This window comes from Adelges cooleyi, unplaced genomic scaffold (genome assembly GCF_023614345.1).
Source record: "Adelges cooleyi isolate 19-005CV unplaced genomic scaffold, UGA_ACOO_1.1 ACOO_flye_CR_arks_rails_tigmint_CR_PRNA_8, whole genome shotgun sequence".
NCBI classification, from domain to species: domain Eukaryota; kingdom Metazoa; phylum Arthropoda; class Insecta; order Hemiptera; family Adelgidae; genus Adelges; species Adelges cooleyi.
The window spans coordinates 6,430,288-6,448,946 of NW_026096513.1; the positions used below are offsets into that span (position 1 = coordinate 6,430,288).

The window sequence follows — 18,659 nt, forward strand, 5'->3', positions numbered from 1 at the left end:
ATATGAATGTCTGATGAATTTCAAACTTGTTTGAATTTTTATTAACAGGCAAGATGAATGACTTTCAAGACTGACCGTGCAGGTTAAATGCTAATTGATCCGATTATATATTGCAATAGCAATAACTGCATCTTCATCCATATTAATTACTGTTGCCGTCAAAAGATTAAAAAGTGATTAAAATGTTTTTTTATAAATCTCGAAAATACACAACTCATTGCACAATAAATTACAATTTTTTTTTAAACTTATGTTGCAAATTCTTAGTTGACCATTTATGGAAATCGCCAATCATCAATCCGACTGCCAACCTATAAAGACATTCAAAATGGATCGTGTATGGCCGACTTCTTAAGCACATACTCGTGTCCAATAGTAATGGATAAAATTGTTTGCATGTAAATATATTAAGTGATGTATCTTAATATTATTTGCGAATGATGTAGTTTTAGTTAGTGAAAATACAGACGATATAGAAGGTAATATTAGTACAAAGCAGGTAAGCGCAGGAGATAAACAGCTTGAAAATAAGTAGGTATAAGACAAAGTAATGATTTAGCAATGAGGACATTACCTAGTAACGAAAAGCTAGAAGAAGATAGAGAGTGCCCAGTAAGAGGTATCAAGTATTTGGGACCGGTTATGCAAGATATTGGTAAAGTTAAAGATGCTGGAGAAGAAAAATGTGTGGTTGGACGAGGTGGAAAGAGACCAGAGAGGTGTTTTGTGACAAAAATATAACATTTATAGGGAAATAAAATTGGCAATTGTTCGAAGCGAGTGTTGAATAAGAAAAATGCTTATTCGTTTCTTAACGGTTATCCAGACGACACATACGAATTCGACAAAAGAAATAGAATTTGGTCGGCTAAATTCATTCGCATGGGACAATGTAGGTAAGTAAACAAGTAGACCAAAATAATAGGAAGAGGATGTTATTTAAATTACTATGGACGTTTGGAATGGTAAACAGTAACGAATACAGAGAGGTCATCGACCCAACGAAACACGAATCAATCAAGACGCAGAATACAATATTATAATCAGTAGTTATACACACTACACGGGCATAATATAGGCACATAATATACTTGAAATTCGCACGGTTAAAACTGATTTACGAGGTTTTAAGCGCTAAACCATAATAATTTATGGACCATAAATGTTTATACATGCTAAAAAAAACGAGAAAGACAATGTTTTCAAAGCAATCATAAACTTCGATTCAACGTAGTAGGGTTAATGGTTTATATATGCATAAATCATACTTAACTAAATAAATACCAGCAACAAGTTTTTTTTAAGTACATTATTATTATTATTTGCCTACTTCCAACTGTTAACTGCTTGCATATTTCATTCATATTTTATGTTAAAATTAGATATACATATCGGATATACATTTATAAATTCGAGTTTAGGGGAACAAAAAAGGCTATTTTTTAAGCGGCAAAATGTAGATTATATTTGACATCAATTGTTCTAGGGGCAATTTTTAACTTACACGTGACTTTAAAAGGTATTTTTCTATGAGTTATGGCGGAAGTTTATTAGAATATGACTTTGTACTACTTTGTACTTGTATCGGGTCTATCTTTTATTTTTATTTTTTTTAAAGTAAAATCTTACTCAACGGGTGCAAAAACCCCGTTTTTATTTATTTCTTAGAAAATTTGCAAGATATGTTAAAAAAACTTCAGTTAAATAAAAACAGCAATGCTTATAAAAAAGTTGAGAAAAAAAAATTGGCCCTTAAGGCTATAAAAAAAGTTAATTAAACTTTATTATAAACAATTTTTTGTTTTAATTAAGTATTAGTTTTTGTTTGTATAAAACTTGGCTCTTTCTTTCCCTTGATTTTTTTTTTTAATTTATTGTCAGTTTATCTCAATACAAGACATACACTTACATTACATAACCTAACAGGCTAGGTATTTGTCTCAAAAGAGATTATTTAGCATAAAATTGCCGTTTTTTATTGTTTTTTTTAACATGTAAAAATCTTTAACCATAAAAAACATACCTACAATTTTTATTAGAAAAAAAAAATTATTTCTCTGGTTATAAAAGTTATAATTAACCTAACCAAGTCAAGTGTTGCCCTAACTACGTAATTGATACGTCGAAATATGTTTGGATTAGTTTTAAGTATAACAAGACATTATTTAAATAGTACAAGGAATAGGCTCTCATAAGTATTAGCAATAATACATATACATATGGGTAATAAACTATTAAAACGATTATTAGATTTTTTTTTTTAAATCATTTTAATTACTGTATTTAATAAAAAATTATTCCACTCAAAGTCAATAGAAAATAGTGGGTAAATAATAAGTAATAAAATATACTTGTTTTAAATACTGGTGTCGGTTTTTAAAAGCTTGTTGTAATTTATAATTCAAGTTTTACGCGAAATACATTATTCAAAAAACAAAATTCTAGTTTTTTATTAAATCCAAAATTAATTAGTAATAGTACAACCGAAAATTACGACCGTCCAAAACCAGAAAGTACCATGCTTTATTATATAGTCATTATAAAACAAAGAAATTAGTCTAAAACAATTGTATGCGTTATGTGTATTACGCAAGTATTTACGAGCTAGGCACTAATTATTACTTAAATGATTATTTTGCGTATTCATAGTTTTTTAACATTAACGTATCAAAACTTATGTGAACACAAGCAAACTGTTATTAAAAAAATAATTTTCACAAGTTCAATGTCGATTGTCGCGGACGGTAGTTTTTCCTTGTTTCCCTTGTAATTGTGATTTACTGTGTTATTAGTATTAGTAATTCACTAGTAATATTTAATGCAATTATTATGAAGATTTCATTTTAGATGAATTTCAAAACATGAATTTAGTTTGTAAAATTCACAACGACCATTTGTTATTTTAAACACAACATTATTTTGAATTTGTTACAATCTTTCTTCTTTTAATGAATATCCTATTTTGAATTATTACTTTTACAAGTAGGTAATATTATTAGGTCCAGCGGGTTGGATTGGTGGTCTGGAAAAGGTCCGTTAATGTTTTAAGGGTTATAATAGCAGACAATCTTTACAATTGAAACGGTGCAATAATGTTTAATAAACCAATGAAGAATGGTCAACTCAAAGTTCAGAGGTTCATCAAATCTTTAATGGACGTGCACATATAGGGTACGATATTATATGGCTTAAATTATCTCTTCGTACAGCCTTCATCCTTGTGCGTCGCATGCACTTAAGTAGACCAAGCAATCGTTATTGTGCTTTAATTCATTCAATCTATAATTCTTATGTCTGACCTCCTAATGGACAATGCATGTCTGATCGGTTCACTGCTCGAATTGAACATATATATATATATATATATTTAACATAAATACTTTTTTAATTTTATTTCTTGTGTTTGGATATCTTATCTAAACCGCTGAACCGATTCCTTCGAGTATAGCAAGTCTATAATAGATCAACAGTCGTTCCCAAATGTATACACATTAATGTCCAACGGGTAAAAAAATGTATAGAGTTCATTCCTCCCCTTAAATAAATTAATGCAAATATAAAACATTTAGTACAAATGTGTTTCGTTTTTATCATGATTTGTATCAGAGATGGTCACACTGTATCTTGTCACTAAAACCATAATAATCAATGTAGACAGCTCATAGAGTAGTATAGAGGAGCCCTACATTTTTATTAATATTTCACATTCATTATACATCACTTACAGTAAGTATATTTAATACACCTAATAACCTTGGCTTAACAACTCTTCCGTTTGCATATTCATTGAGTTTTGATCCCTCCCGTCGTCGATCACGTCATAAAACTTCACATAGCATTTCATTGTTTTTGTCTTTCGGATTGCTGTACAGCTTTTTGTAACGGACGAATAAATTACCATTGTTATATATTTTATTAAAAAAAAAATTATAATCAGTCGTTATTTCCACTAATTAAAATTTCTTTACTATGAAAATTCCCACAAATGTTTTTTCTCTTACATAATATAGAATTCGTTACAATATTTTCAAATTATTATTATTTCAAAGAAAATAATTAAACATAATAATTGTTTTAAAAATAAAGTATACTATATTATATTTTATATGTCATATATATTTCGAACCTTATTGTCAGTCATTTACCATCCCACTCCATCGACATCCCCCCCATACTGGCTGTTTTGTTTAATTTGTTGTGCTCTAAATGAGAAATGTATGCTACAAAAATAATATCAACTGTAATTATTGTAATTGAAAAGAACTATAATTGTCGATATCAGCGTTTACAATATTCACGATTAGCAATTACATCACAATTCGCTAAATAGCACATATTATCGAAGACTATCTATTTTTATTTTTGCAACACAATTATTAATTATATAACTAAATAAAGTATAAACATAAAACCATAGATAACGCTTGTTAAATGTTATTTTTAAATAACTGTTTTTAACACCGTGTGTGTCGTACAATGTGTACAGTAACATGACCTTTTATTATTGCGGCAGACGTTTAGTTACATATTATTATTATACTATTGTGCGTACACGAGCGAACAATTATTTTATATCACGATTAGTTTTATTGGAAGGTTACCTTGGGTTCAATTAGCAATAAATAAATTTAGAACTGATGCGATTTTAAAATGATATAAAATGTATACTCGACCAGAAATCGTACAGCCTGTTTAGTGCATTTATAACAGCCGATGGTCTCACGCGACTGGGTAATAATTGTATTATCTGTATTATTTGCCGAGATAAATATAGTACTCTGTCATCGAAGCTAAGTGATCAGATATAATAATACGGGCTAGTTAATACGTCTTAATACCGGTCAATTAGGAAAGACCAACGGTATGATGGTATTGTTGTCGATTTTCCCTAGGTGGTAAATTAATATTTTTGTTTGTTACTGTGTTAAGATCGTGGCTGCGGCCATTAACGACAATTATTATTTTTCAAAGAAACAAAAACAAAAATCTCCGACGTTACACGCCGAAAAATACAAATATTTTTGACATTAGGTCAGCAGAAGATGATTAAATTAAGATGTAGGTATTTCTATCGTTCTTGTTGTCAAATTTACGACTATCCAAACGGCCTTTTCAAATTTTAGCTTCCCGTTATCAATAATTTTTCTTATCACTATCTTATCTCTTATCAGTTCCCTGGCTGTTTGTCCTCATCAATCGTACTTATACGTCTTATTCGAACCCGTTAAATTGTCGATAATCCTTTTTTATATTTTAATTAAGTAGGTACCGATTATTTAGAGGTGGTGTTTTGGCTATTCAATATATTTTATTAAACTACTATTAAAAAATATTTCTAGTACCTACTTAAATAATCGACAGACACATAGTTTAAGTGTACAATGTAACTGTTACCGAATTCAACGTGACTTGGTCAATTAAATAGCTCTTTTAATGACGAAGTCAGTGACGACTGTCTGTTTACCACTAAAAAAAAAAAAGAGAAAATATAATTGAAAATAATCACAACCGAAGTGAACCAACAAACGAGTTGGCAAAATTAAATGTGACGTCAAGAAAAGGTTTACATTAGTTTTCAGTCATCGTACGAGATAGTTAGCATAACCGAAAATAATATCACAGTTAAGCGACTTATGGAATTATTCTACTGGCTTAAAGTCACGTACTTAATAAGTACATGTATGACGACAATATTATAATTGCTTATAACAAGCATTATAAGCTGTTCAATTTAAAAATAAAATTGTTGTTTGTTCATATTATGTGTATTATTTTCAGGACTTCGAAAATCATGTCTTTTCATAATAATAATCATACTAAAACTTTAGTACTTTGTTCGTCTATTGATATTCCCAAAATACAAGCTGAATACACCGTGTGTGTCACATAATTATATTAATTAATAAATTAAAAAATGGAAAAAAAAAATGCCTTCTTCTAGCCAGGAAATAACATTTCTGGATTTTAACGATTTCTCGAATCAGAACAATAACCAAGGTCAAATTAATAGGCTTAAGAATTGCTTATGTTAATTTTGTGTTGGGTTTTAATTTCGTGCCAGTAACATAAATGTTTAATATTAGAAGATGCAAATTAACGTGTTTAAAATATATGTAAATAAATATTAAGCAATATATTTGTTAACACGATATTATAATAATAATAATAATACGTCTCGTTCGTTATTATAAGTCACTTCGTATTGGCAATTTTTTTGACAAAATTGAAATCATCTTAACCCTTCAATGCGCCATGTTGCTTATTTGCAGCAATCTTTTTTTCCTTTTTCTTTATTTAATTTGTTATTTTTCATCTTACTAGTGCTAACTAGCGGATAAATCGAGAAGTTTTTGATATTAAAAAATATGTCAGATCAGCTGATAGTTCCGTTATCAGTCGCTGCTGTTGTTTAAAAATGAGTAAAACCTAATCAATATTTTTCCCGGTTTCTCTTAATTTAAAAGTATTATAAGTTTATTAATATTTGCAAATGTAATAAAAAAAAAATTGTTTTGGTTTGTAATAAATAAATAAGACTTGTAATATAAAAGAAACAATAAAGGTTGATTGTTTTATCGAATATAGTGACATTTTTATGCGCAATGTTGCAAATAGGCAATAATTTGAAAATTTTTCATTTTCCAGGAAAATATTGGAGTGAGAATTTTTTAAGTATTTTTTTCGTAATCTACGACTCTAAATACACAGGGAACATTTTTTTTTTTCAATTTAAAAATTCGCGCATTGAAGGGTTAATAAACGTTCTAAAATAATTACGAGCAACGCTAATAAATTTAAAACGTCCCTTTTTCGATAATATCATATTTCAAATTTTCTATTTTATGATTCTCAAGAGAACACCAGTCATACAATTGGTTGAGTGGGGCGAATTTAAAGAACCAAGCCATGTATGAAAAAGTTCTCAATTTTTTTTTTGTTCTGTTTGTATGACCCAAAAAGTTTTCCATTATTATTATTGTGCTACACGGTTATTACTGCATGCGATTTTCTATGAGAAAAATAAACGTTTTTCACATACCTTTTTGTAAACATCTGTACATACTCTGACAGCTGTACTCGGTTTCGTCGTTTGGTACGAAATCGGGATCGTCTTCGTCGAACATAATCGATTCCTCATAATCGTTGAACGACGAATTGTCATTGTGTTCTGTGTGAATTACGGTTTGCATCGTTCAAATCCAACGGAACACCTATACAGAAATTACATACTAATATTAATGCCTGGTTACACCAAACTTGTCGTTATCTACAGGTAAATTATTTACCACCGTAATAAACTAACTTTTGTTAAATAAACATGACGTGTTTCTCAATCGCTTTTTTTTTATATTCAGGTTATTACCAGTATACTGGTTATCGAATAAAATATGGTATCAGCAGTATGAGTTAACATTATCGTTATCATACAGGGTCTAATCGATGATAAATTTTGTTATCAATGTTTTATCACGGATAACATTTTTAACAACAAGTTGTAAAATTTCAAACATGGTTTATGCAACAGAATTAACTTTAACCCCAGTTAAACGAGTTTATCCCTGTGTAAACATTTTGGCGCAACCCGGCATAAGTGTATAGTACACAATATTGATAGATTTGATTAGAAACAGTTCAATAATATTCTATTGTTGTACAAATTCCCACATCATCATCGTTGTTTACACTTAACGGATCGCGGATTTGCTTATAACACTTCTTTGCAAAGGAAACGATAAAGTAAATACACGGTAAAAATAATCCGCACACATTGCATACAATGTAATATATTTACAATACCTAGTAATAATAATAATAATAATAATACAATTATCAATTCGCATAACTATAAATAACCACTGATAAAATTAAACCAAAACTAGGAATTAACATAACAACCGGTCGTTAATCATTTATGATAAATTATGATGCACTTATAAAGTGTATCATTGTGTGTTACTGATAAAAATCGATTCGTATAGAAATTTATTAATGTGGACTATCTGCCAATTCTATAAATGACACTTTATAGTGAATTTACCATATAATATAAAACCTGAGTACACATAGACACAGATAGATCAGATGGTAGCTATAGTCATTCAATCAGAAGGACTAAAATCAGTCTGCCAAGTTGGAAGAACATGTAGACTTTTCATTTTCGGAAAGTTTATTTTGAAAATGATTATAAAACACATTTGTATGTATATGTTTCAACTTTTTATTTATGATATATGCAACTTTAAAGCACATTGGTGACTAAACTATACCATTTTGTGCACAATAAGAATAGAACAATTTTGAATTTTCACTTGGATTAATTTTATTTTAAAAAACAATTAATTTTGATTTAGCTTAAAACCCTGAATTGAAAACAATTATTTTGTTCTCCAACGTCTATCTTAGCAACTATCATTTGTGTTTGTATCTAATCTAATCACTAAGGTGGTAGTCCGTTTTTTTTTATTTACACATTAGAATATATACAATTTTGAGATAACCTTTAATAGTTTTATACAAACATCATCCAACCCAATCAATTTTTCTTAAAAATTTCCCACTTTTTTTGCTAATACAAATTTTACCCATAATTACTTATCCACACTTGTTACTGCTCTAATATTGAAAATTTAAGGAAGATAAGAATTGTTTACTGGTTTCTCTACTTGACAATTAACTTGAAGGGGTGGTAGCAAGTTTAACCAATGTTTGTAGGTTTCCTATTTTTATTAAAAAAAAACCCTTGAATTATTACTAAGATAATGTAAAAATCCCACATATCTGATTATGTAGATTTTTAACACATACCTGATTAAAGGATTATACTTAATTTGCGTACAATAAATGATACAAATTTATTTTGTATAAATGTATTTTGTTGGGAAAATCAATTTAGCCCTAGTAATAGAAACTAGGTACATAGGTGGTCAACATTCTGATGACAAAGTTTACATTTAAATGGTGTTTTGTCCGATAAGAGAACACCAGTTGGGCTAAATGGAAGATTTTCATGTGACTTTCAATAACCTCATTATACTTGGCTTGGCATTTTTAGGGGCGTTGGGCAGTAGTATATCGGGACAGTTAATAGATGAAATGGGCGTGATAATACTTTTACAGTATTGATTAATCAATCTAATATTTATAACTACTTAAGTGATGGTATATTATCTTGTTTGAATTAATCATTATGCGCGATAAGCACAGCACAGTAGTGCAAGTATTCGAAAATATACAATAAAATGCAATTTCAATAAATACAATTCAAACGCCTATTGAACAGTATTTTTGTCGATAACTCTGCAAGTGACTTGTACAAAACCCATCGTTAACCAATAACTATTTGTATCATTATCTTCTTATCATTCAACAAACACTGTAGGTAGGTATTGACGTTCGTAACGACTTGTGCGCATGTACGCGTTTCTTAGAATTTATTTTAAGTGTGTGCACAGTAGTAAGAGATTTAGAATCGATTGACGTAGTTAAGCACAATATAAAAGTGGTGTCATTAAATAATAATAATTCAAGGTTTAGTCATTTACCCGTCTAACGTAAAAGCGAAATTAATTGTCAGTGGCTTTGTCTGGAAAATAACAGGAAAACTTAACTTATCACTATCCAAATACTGACTCTAAGATTAATACAAATAAAGTACTTAAGTATAAAAAACAGATATCTCCAAACAAAAAAATGTTTTAAAAATTTAGTTTTATAACGTCACTTGTACTTCACACGTAAACGGGAAAAAATGTTGCATGTTGAAAAATAGTTATTTATAATCGCTTGGAAATGTACTTAAATTGTTTCAGTTAATGCGCATAAAATACAACTAAAATTATTATAAAACTAATTTTTTATCTCCTAGCACTGGAACGTTTGACAAATTCTAATGTTATCTAATGTATTATCGGCGTATTAATGTATTAATTGTGCATACAACTAACCGTTTTCCAAAAAAAACATATTTAGCTTTGAAGCGTATTGCATGCTGCCAAATTTTCTAGCTTACAAAAACGCCCAAACAAAATAAACGACTACCCTTAAGACACACAAAAATGTTAGCTTATAATAATTTAATTTTTGGGCGATAAATTGCCTATACAGAACCCCTTAAAAGCAACCTCTCACACGTTGAGTATTAGTCGACGAATTTTAACATTTTGTTTTTTTTTTAATTATGTAAGTAATCGAATTTGTTTTTTCTTTAATATCTTAATAATATATGATTGTTGTGATGAAACGTTTTCATTTTTAAAGTTAAAATACAACAAGAACCGCCCTTTGCTGACAGCTGCAAACTAATTGAGTGTAACAACTCAATCTCGACGTTTTCCAAACAATAATACATACATTTTTAGTTTTCAACGCGGACACAACACGCGAGGTCGTCTTGCCCATTTAAAAGATTGATATTATGACTTGTTCGTCTTGCGCTCTGTTTACACGTGTAACGACTTTCTTGTAAAAAAATTCTATTTAATAATCCCTCTTCTACCCGTGTGATGTAGACAATTTACATAAAAATCCTGCTGAGCACATATTAGGCAATTGTTTAAAGAATAGTTATAATAGTTGTACAATAAATAGTAATTGTTACCCAAAAAAATGTAATATTATTAACACACTTTATCATAAGCTAGATATGAGATTTTGAAAAACAATACTATATATTTTTTTCCTCGTTACCTACTCGTTATGCTAATTAACTCTATGACGATTTCTACATAGCCCGACAAAAATATAAAGTAATTGGCACTTGACCATTTTTAATGATATTTTTTTAATTTATGTATTAACCTAAATTATATTTCATTTTAAGTTAAAAATATATTTTCTAACACACCTTTTCCATCCGTTTTCGTACAATAAAATGTGTAAATTCAAAATTCTATTCATAAAAACGCACAGATTACAAAACAAAAAAAATGATATTATAATCATATAACAGTAAAACAGTTTGATGGAAATCTTGAATAAAAATTAAAAAGAAAAACGGTAATCCTACACAACAAAAAGCCTATTGTTATTATTTCAATGAATTTTTGTGGTTTTAGTAAAAATAATTTTATAAAACTAGACGAAAAGTAGGTAGTTAAATTATTAAAACCGACAATGTATTGTAACGTAACGACCTTGAATTTTCAATTTATTTTCTTATTAATTTTTGCCCTTGAACATTTTCCCATGGTTGCAATGTTGTGTACATTGTACTGGCTTTAAATTGTAATATTATGTATAGAACTATATCGCCTTCCTGTGTGTCAAACTTCAATTGTTTAAGAAAAAAAAATTCTCCTAGGTACAGAAAAAAAAACCTATTAGGCTGCACTAACCAATAATAGCGCAAGATATTGTTATGAATTCAATAGTAACGTGCCAATTCGTTGAAAAGTGTAGAGCAAAATATTAGCTAAAATAATTCATGAGTGTCACCTAGTAACACAGTAACCAAACCTAATATTCGTCGAGTAGACAAGTGATTTCGTGTCACGTGCTGTATATATAGTTTTATCGATTTACAATCTAAATTTTCGATAGTAATATTATGTTGAATTTGTGCGGAGATTATATTTTAAAATATTAATAATTCAGAAAACTATATGTATCTATTGTTTATACATATGTAATATTAAACGAAAAAAAAACCAAAATGAAAGTAACCGATTGTTGTCTACTGGTTTTCCTAGAATCTTATAAAGACAATCCGGTCATCCTCAATAAGATGATGCAAAGATGATAGTGTAAAGGTCAAATTTGTAATTAAACCACTAATTAGGTATAACGACTTAAACGCGTTGGCGGTAAAACAAATTTACTACAGCCAAACTATCGCTGTTCTTAAAATTTTTTTAATTGTATTTCCTGTAATTATTTAACATAAAAGCCAGGAATTAGTCTATCCACACACGCACACACATATAAGGTGTATAAATTTGCTATTTTTTTTTTTTTTACAATCAATCGATTGTTCACGTGATTGGCTTAATCGAGCTCGTGTTTCATACTAGGTATTGCATAATCTGATAGGTGTGCTATTTTGTGAATGCAATAATAATTAGATACAACTTAATATTGGAACGACCGCGTTTTATCGATTGGTCAAACTGTTCAACGACATTTTCAAACTGACGTCTTAAAAATTATTACAATATAATATAAAATAAAATTTTATAAATTTCGAAGTTCAAAACAAATTTGGATTTTTTAACATTAAAAAAAATGTGTTAACAGACCTGTTGAAAACATTTCTGGAGCTAACATCTCAGTCAATATAATATCGGATGATTCTTTTATGACGCCACACGCATCAGTTTTCTCTTAAAAATTATTGCAATTTTGTAGGTTCTCTTTTTGTACAAATTTTTGGGTATGCTATTTGAAATATTAAACTATGTTCGATTTTTGTTATCTTTTAAAATACTCTCTAGAGCTTTGTCGACTTTTGAAAATTAAAATGGAAAACGGCCAAAGTCATACATATTATGTCCTGTTTCTCTCCATACATTATAATCATAACCCCTTTAAAATTATTTTACCTTACACCTATATCCACTCGCCCCATCAATTACCGTACGCTATATCCTGCAAAATTTACAAATTTTGCAAAGGAACAAAACAATTTTATAATGAAAAAAATATAATCTTTTTAAAAAACCCAACTTTTTTTACAATATTATGTATTTTCCCCCCTAATTAAATAATTGTTTGTTTAAGTAAGTTGGTACAAATTTAACGATAAACCATTGTTCTCTTTAAGGTGACATATCAATTTATAAGAGGATTTACAGAAACTATCGTGGAATAGTTAGTTTTTGTTAATATAATTTCTAAATGTATATAAGTTTAAGACTTTGGGGTTTTGGTGTTTGGTGGGTTGTTTTATGTCATCTGCGTGTTACTGTATTTTATAGTAATTATTACTAATTACATAATATAGCTATTCGAACAATGATTATACTATCTCACTATAATTAGTGCACTATAACAGTATAATATGGAGATAAGTCCGATACACGTACAATACATCATCAATTATATTTCAACTGCTGGCATTACCATACTAATTTGTGTAAAAATTAATTTGTATACATCTACGTTGAGGACCGTTTTAATAGTTTTAATGATGTCCCGCGACAAACTCAATTAAATAGTTCAAAAATGAAATCAAACATTAGAGCTAGTTGTCCATTACTTTGGGTTGTCTTTTTTAATACAGCCATACACTGTTCAATAGATATCGGCGACGAAAAATATATTTTAATAAGATTAATTATAAAAATTAAATAGGAAATAATCACTTTTATAAATTAAAACCAATAAGTAGATAACTTAAACAATAATGATTATGCATAATTAAGTATGTGTACTTATACAACAGTAGAACGTGTTACGTGTGGCGTTTTTTTTCTCCAAATTTGAATAACATAATAAAACTAACGAGCCAAAAGAAAAACTAGTACAAATCAAGACACAAAAACAATGTAAAAAAAATGAATACGTTAGATATTATACTCGTCGATATTTAAAAAAATACATAATAATAATAATATACTGGAAATAGGTACAAATTTTGTTATTCCAATAACACAATTTTCTTGTTAACACAATAGTATGTGCAGCAGTAAAATATTGCGTTCCAACTGTTCGGTAACAACACGATAAACTAGAGACTTGTATTGAAAATATCCAAAAAAAAAAAAATATATAAAGCCCTGCTGACAAATAAAGGTTGGTAGATGCAGGAAAAAATAGAGAAAATGACGATTTAAGATAATAATTATATAAAAATGTATATGTTTCTCAATCAATCACGAGGAATGTCCACCAATTTATTGAAAACTTTAAGGCTTTGCGATACAGAATCGCCCAGAGTTATTTATAACCGGTGGACGTCATTAGGACAAACCTTAATAAAAGTATAAATGTCAATAGAATTATTTTCAAACATTTAAACGACCACATTATGAACACACCAATTATTAGTAGAAGCACATAAATAACATAATAGTGCAATAATAAGAGTACAAAAACAATTAATTAATTGTCATCCGATTAATTCATATTATCATGTAGTGCATAATAATCACAACTTATTCGTATAATAGTCGTACAGTATTATTATCACTGTATAAAGTGTTACATTTTAATTGTACACATTTAAAATAATTTATCATAAGTATTTGTGTAAATAACAATTTATTTTACTTTACGTTGTGTTGCAGAGGTGTAGGTGGTGAAGTTTTTAAAAAAAAAATCTTTCTTTGTTTTCATAATGATCACATTGATTTATCAATTGCCCAAAACAATTGGTTACTAGCGATTAAGTTTGATTCGAATCCCGTTTCTAACGTGCCTTTAATTTTATTTACAAGAGACTTAGTTAAAAAGAAATTAAAAAGGAAAAATAAATAAATTCTCCCGCTTGTGTACCTTATTTTTTAACTATTATAAAAAAAAACAGTATGTACCATAAAATTCGAAGGCGTATTGTATATGTGTATATTATATTATAGACTTGAATTTTTTGTTAAGTTTGACCGGTATTCAAATTGTTTGATTTATCCTTTACAAAACATGTGGCTGATCAACTATTAACGTGTCACACAATGATTTTGGACATTTCGAAATGTATTAAACATGGACAATTATTAATATATGCATATTATATAGCTGTAGGTATATTATAAAAAAAAAAAATCAATGATTATTATATTAAACAGTCGTGGAGAGCGTCCAGTTTTGATGAGGGCAGACGTTCATTGATTCGCGATTATATGTAAGTACATATTATAATAATTTTAATACAATTCGTCTAATGTAAACACAACAACTCAAAGGTAATAAAATAAGAACCGGTTTTTTTTTTGCGAATATTTTAATTATACTATATTATTACACTATGCGTTATATCATATTGGATTTAATCCAGTGACCGCCGTACCCGGATGCGGTATAAACTATAAATTCTTATTAAAATACTATTTATAAATGCTTACCTGATGTTGTTAAATTATATTATTAATAGAATAATACAATTATGGCACTCTAAGAACGTTTTGTTTTCACATAAAAAATAAAAACAAACAAAACTAATAATTCGTCTAGTGGGTTTTTTTTGTTTAACTGTTTTGTTTTACATTTAAATTGAATAAATTCTTAAAAAAAAAAAAAAATACAAACATGAATCATCACATCGACTCGTTACCGCAGTAGTATACCTATTAACAACTGTTATCACCATTTACTATTAGAAAAAAAATAACAATAACATTTTGTAACAATGCGAACGATTATAATTGGTTTTTTTTTCTGTTTATTATCGGCTGTTGATTTACGTGCAATTTTTTTTATTAACGTCTTCGGCGATTATATTGTTATCAAACGAAAAAATCGAATCGTTTCAAACGGTAAGAAGGCGGTTGAACTACTGGCATGTTTTCCAACGCTGCCCGACAACCTCTCAATCAGTTATAGAATTATATCACACCAACACTTATCTCTACGATAATAATTATGCAGCTGTTTCTCTTTTTTATGTTTACTAATTCTTATTAGTATTTTTATTTTGTTCAAATCCTCTACAAAACGATAGCCCGAAACTACATGACACTATACACACAAGGAAAATCATAAATCAATATACATGCGGATCGTCCCAGCTGTGTTTTGCCACAACCGATAACGAACACCGACAATTATGATAGTAATGTTGATTGTTATTATTAATACAACGGTAAGTGTAACACCAATTTAATAATGTATGAGCCACACCAATGGCGCATAAAAAAACCGTTTTAAAAAAAACACACACACAAAGAAATTTGCCTATAAATCCGCTGCTGGTTGTTTGATTTTTCCGATTTTTTTTGTTACCTACTTCATTTGGTGCATGCGCACTAAAATTATATTTTCTCAAGTGAAAACCCCACTGTATATGGTTAGGCCTATTATTTACCAACAACATTTATCCAAAAAGTTATTTCTTACATCAAAATTGACTGAGTTTAAATTTTAGCACAGGAGGAAGGTTGTAGTGTAGTATTATTTTTATCAACCGCCCACTTCTCCGCTCATCCTATATTTTAAACTCCAATAATTTTAAAAGTAATGATTCAAAACTGCTTATCGACCAGTCAAAATGTTCAGTAAATTATGTTTAATATTAAAAAAAAAAAAAAATTAAATGTTTACATTACCATTTAAGTTTCAAAAGTTGTCTCATTTAGAGGGCGTTGCACCGGTGATTTTCAGTGGTAAAAAAACATGTTTAAGCAGACTGAAAATAACTCGCTTAATTTTGGTTTTAGAGTAAAAGCACCCATTATAAAATTAAAATAAAACAATATTTCGGAGAGCAAGACCGTTTGTTTTTTCAAAAAAATTCATTTTTTGAAAAGTTACAGTCGTTTAAAAATGTTAAAATAGTTGTTATTTCTAAACTATGTATTGAGCGATATACTTAGAATAATGAAAAAAACGCAACGTTTTGCCCACCGGAATATTGTTCTCTTTTAATTTTATAATGGGTGCTTTAACTCTAAAACCAAAATTAAGCGAGTTATTTTCAGTCTGCTTAAACATGTAGAAATGAAAAAACATTTTTAAATCGCTTTCAAGGATGCTGTGATAGTCCAAAAAATAAATTAACTACCATAATAGAGTCCTAGTTATTGAAATAATTATAATTTAACTGTAATGTGTAATTACAATTTACACATTACAGTTTAACCTCTAAATTAAGATTTTGTAAAAAATTGCCTATATTATACTCCTTAAAAATGGACGGTGCGACGCCCTCTTTAATTTAGATTTTGACTGAAAAAAAATTCAAAAACTTTAAATTATTGTTGTATGATAAAAATTACAAATGTTTTACCCGAGTCACCTTTTCAAAATTTTAGTATATCGTCAAAAAACAACAGGTGTTACATGAAATTCTGAACACATTGTATAATCTATATATATATATATATATATATATATATATATATATTTAAGCCATATAAAAATCGTATAAACAATCTAATAAATCTAATAAATCTAATAAATCTAATAGATGTTTACAATACAAAGCTCTGTGCCGAAGTTAAAATTTTCACAGCAACTTTATTATTCGCTTCCAAAATAAGGTTAAAGATAAAAAAAAATAAGGGGATTGCATGCGGTCGGTTTTTAAGGAGTTTTGTATAGGCAATATTAACAAAAAAATACTAAATATTAGTGTTTTGACTTGGAGGGCGAAAGAAATCGATTTTTTTCTATTTTGACTTTAGGTTTGTGTACTCCAATGCGGTACATTGGTGAGGTATTATGAAAACGATTTCAAAAATAGCCATATTAAACTACACGATATAATATTTGTTCATAATATTTCATCCAAACATAGGTATAAAAAATATATTGGAAAAAGCGATGACTGTTCGTGGACAGTAGGTATACACTAAGCATATTAATCGATTAACTCCGGTCATTTCTAAGGAGTAAAGTATAGGCAATTTTTTTATAAAATCATAACTTAATGGTTAAACTGTAATGTGTAGCCGCTAGTTTAGCAATTAGGTCTCTTATTTGGTAGTTAAATTATTTTTCGGACAATCACAATATCCCTGATAGAGATTTAAACAACAATTTTGTGAAAAAACTGTCTCTTGATACAGATCTTACAAAAATTGTCTGACAGAGAGTTAATTGTATCATCTGAAAATGAAGAACTCTATCTGGGTCGCCTCGAAGTAGTTTTTAAAATAATTTGATTATTAAAACCAAAATACTTGAATTTTAAAACAAATTCCAGAACTTAGGACGATTTCAATGGCCTTCCTTTCTTCTTGAACTTGGCGTTAAAAGGTAAGTGTTTATTTTGGATTAGCAATGACAGATATTTCGAATGGAACCAAGGCTTCAGAATCGAGGCGGGAAAAAAGGAGCGGACGGTGTTCCGCAGAACGAGACATAAAAATGTATCCCGTGGTGTTGCAAACTCGTACGCAAGCTTTTCTGCTGGTTCTAGAGACTGGCCACTAACTTCCGCTCTTCGCTTAGAGACTTTAAGAGGGCTTCGATGCATTCCTGGCGCATCTTGATCATGATACGTGTCTGTGCTACATAGCGACCCAAATGCGTGATTACTTTTTCGCAAAGATGTTTGCTAACGAGCTGTGAATTATTATTGTACGCTTTTTTGTAACACTTTTTTCGGTTTTGCGCCAGAGCTAAGACATGAAAATGTCAAAAAAATAATAAGTGCACCTCTAATCTAAACCACAAAGATAAAGGTTGTATTACAGAAAAAACAAACAAATCATTCAACGACGACAAACATCTTTAGATCAAATCATCTTCATCAAATTTAAGAGCAAGATAAATTAAATAAAAAGTAGTCTAAAAAAGCTAATGAATAACGACGACATTTATATAGGAAAATTGCAGAAAGTAAATCTGGACCAAGAGAAGAATTTAACTTACAACTATTAATGTAGAAAACATTCTTATTAAAAACTCTTAACCATAAAGTAATGGAAATAGTATATTATAGTTGTCTTTGTAGTAATATGACGAAGCCTAGAGAAACCGGTCGCAACCAAGTTTTTTCACCAACTCCATAAAGGTTTCTTTTTTAAAAGGCTCATCATATCTATTTGCGGTTCACTTGCGGTTAC

General features: G+C 28.9%; 1 protein-coding gene across 1 annotated transcript in view; it reads right to left on the reverse strand.

Annotated features, from left to right (window-relative positions):
- Positions 1 to 15,121, reverse strand: part of LOC126845678 (protein pinocchio) — a 50,126-nt gene extending 35,005 nt beyond the window's left edge. The window contains exons 1-2 of the mRNA XM_050584493.1: positions 14,997 to 15,121; positions 7,040 to 7,211 (exon numbers count right to left, since the gene is read on the reverse strand). Coding sequence (XP_050440450.1) covers positions 7,040 to 7,190 — 151 coding nt within the window. The 5' untranslated portion in view covers positions 7,191 to 7,211; positions 14,997 to 15,121. The remainder of the gene's footprint in view (positions 1 to 7,039; positions 7,212 to 14,996) is intronic.
- Between the last annotated feature and the right edge of the window lie 3,538 nt (positions 15,122 to 18,659).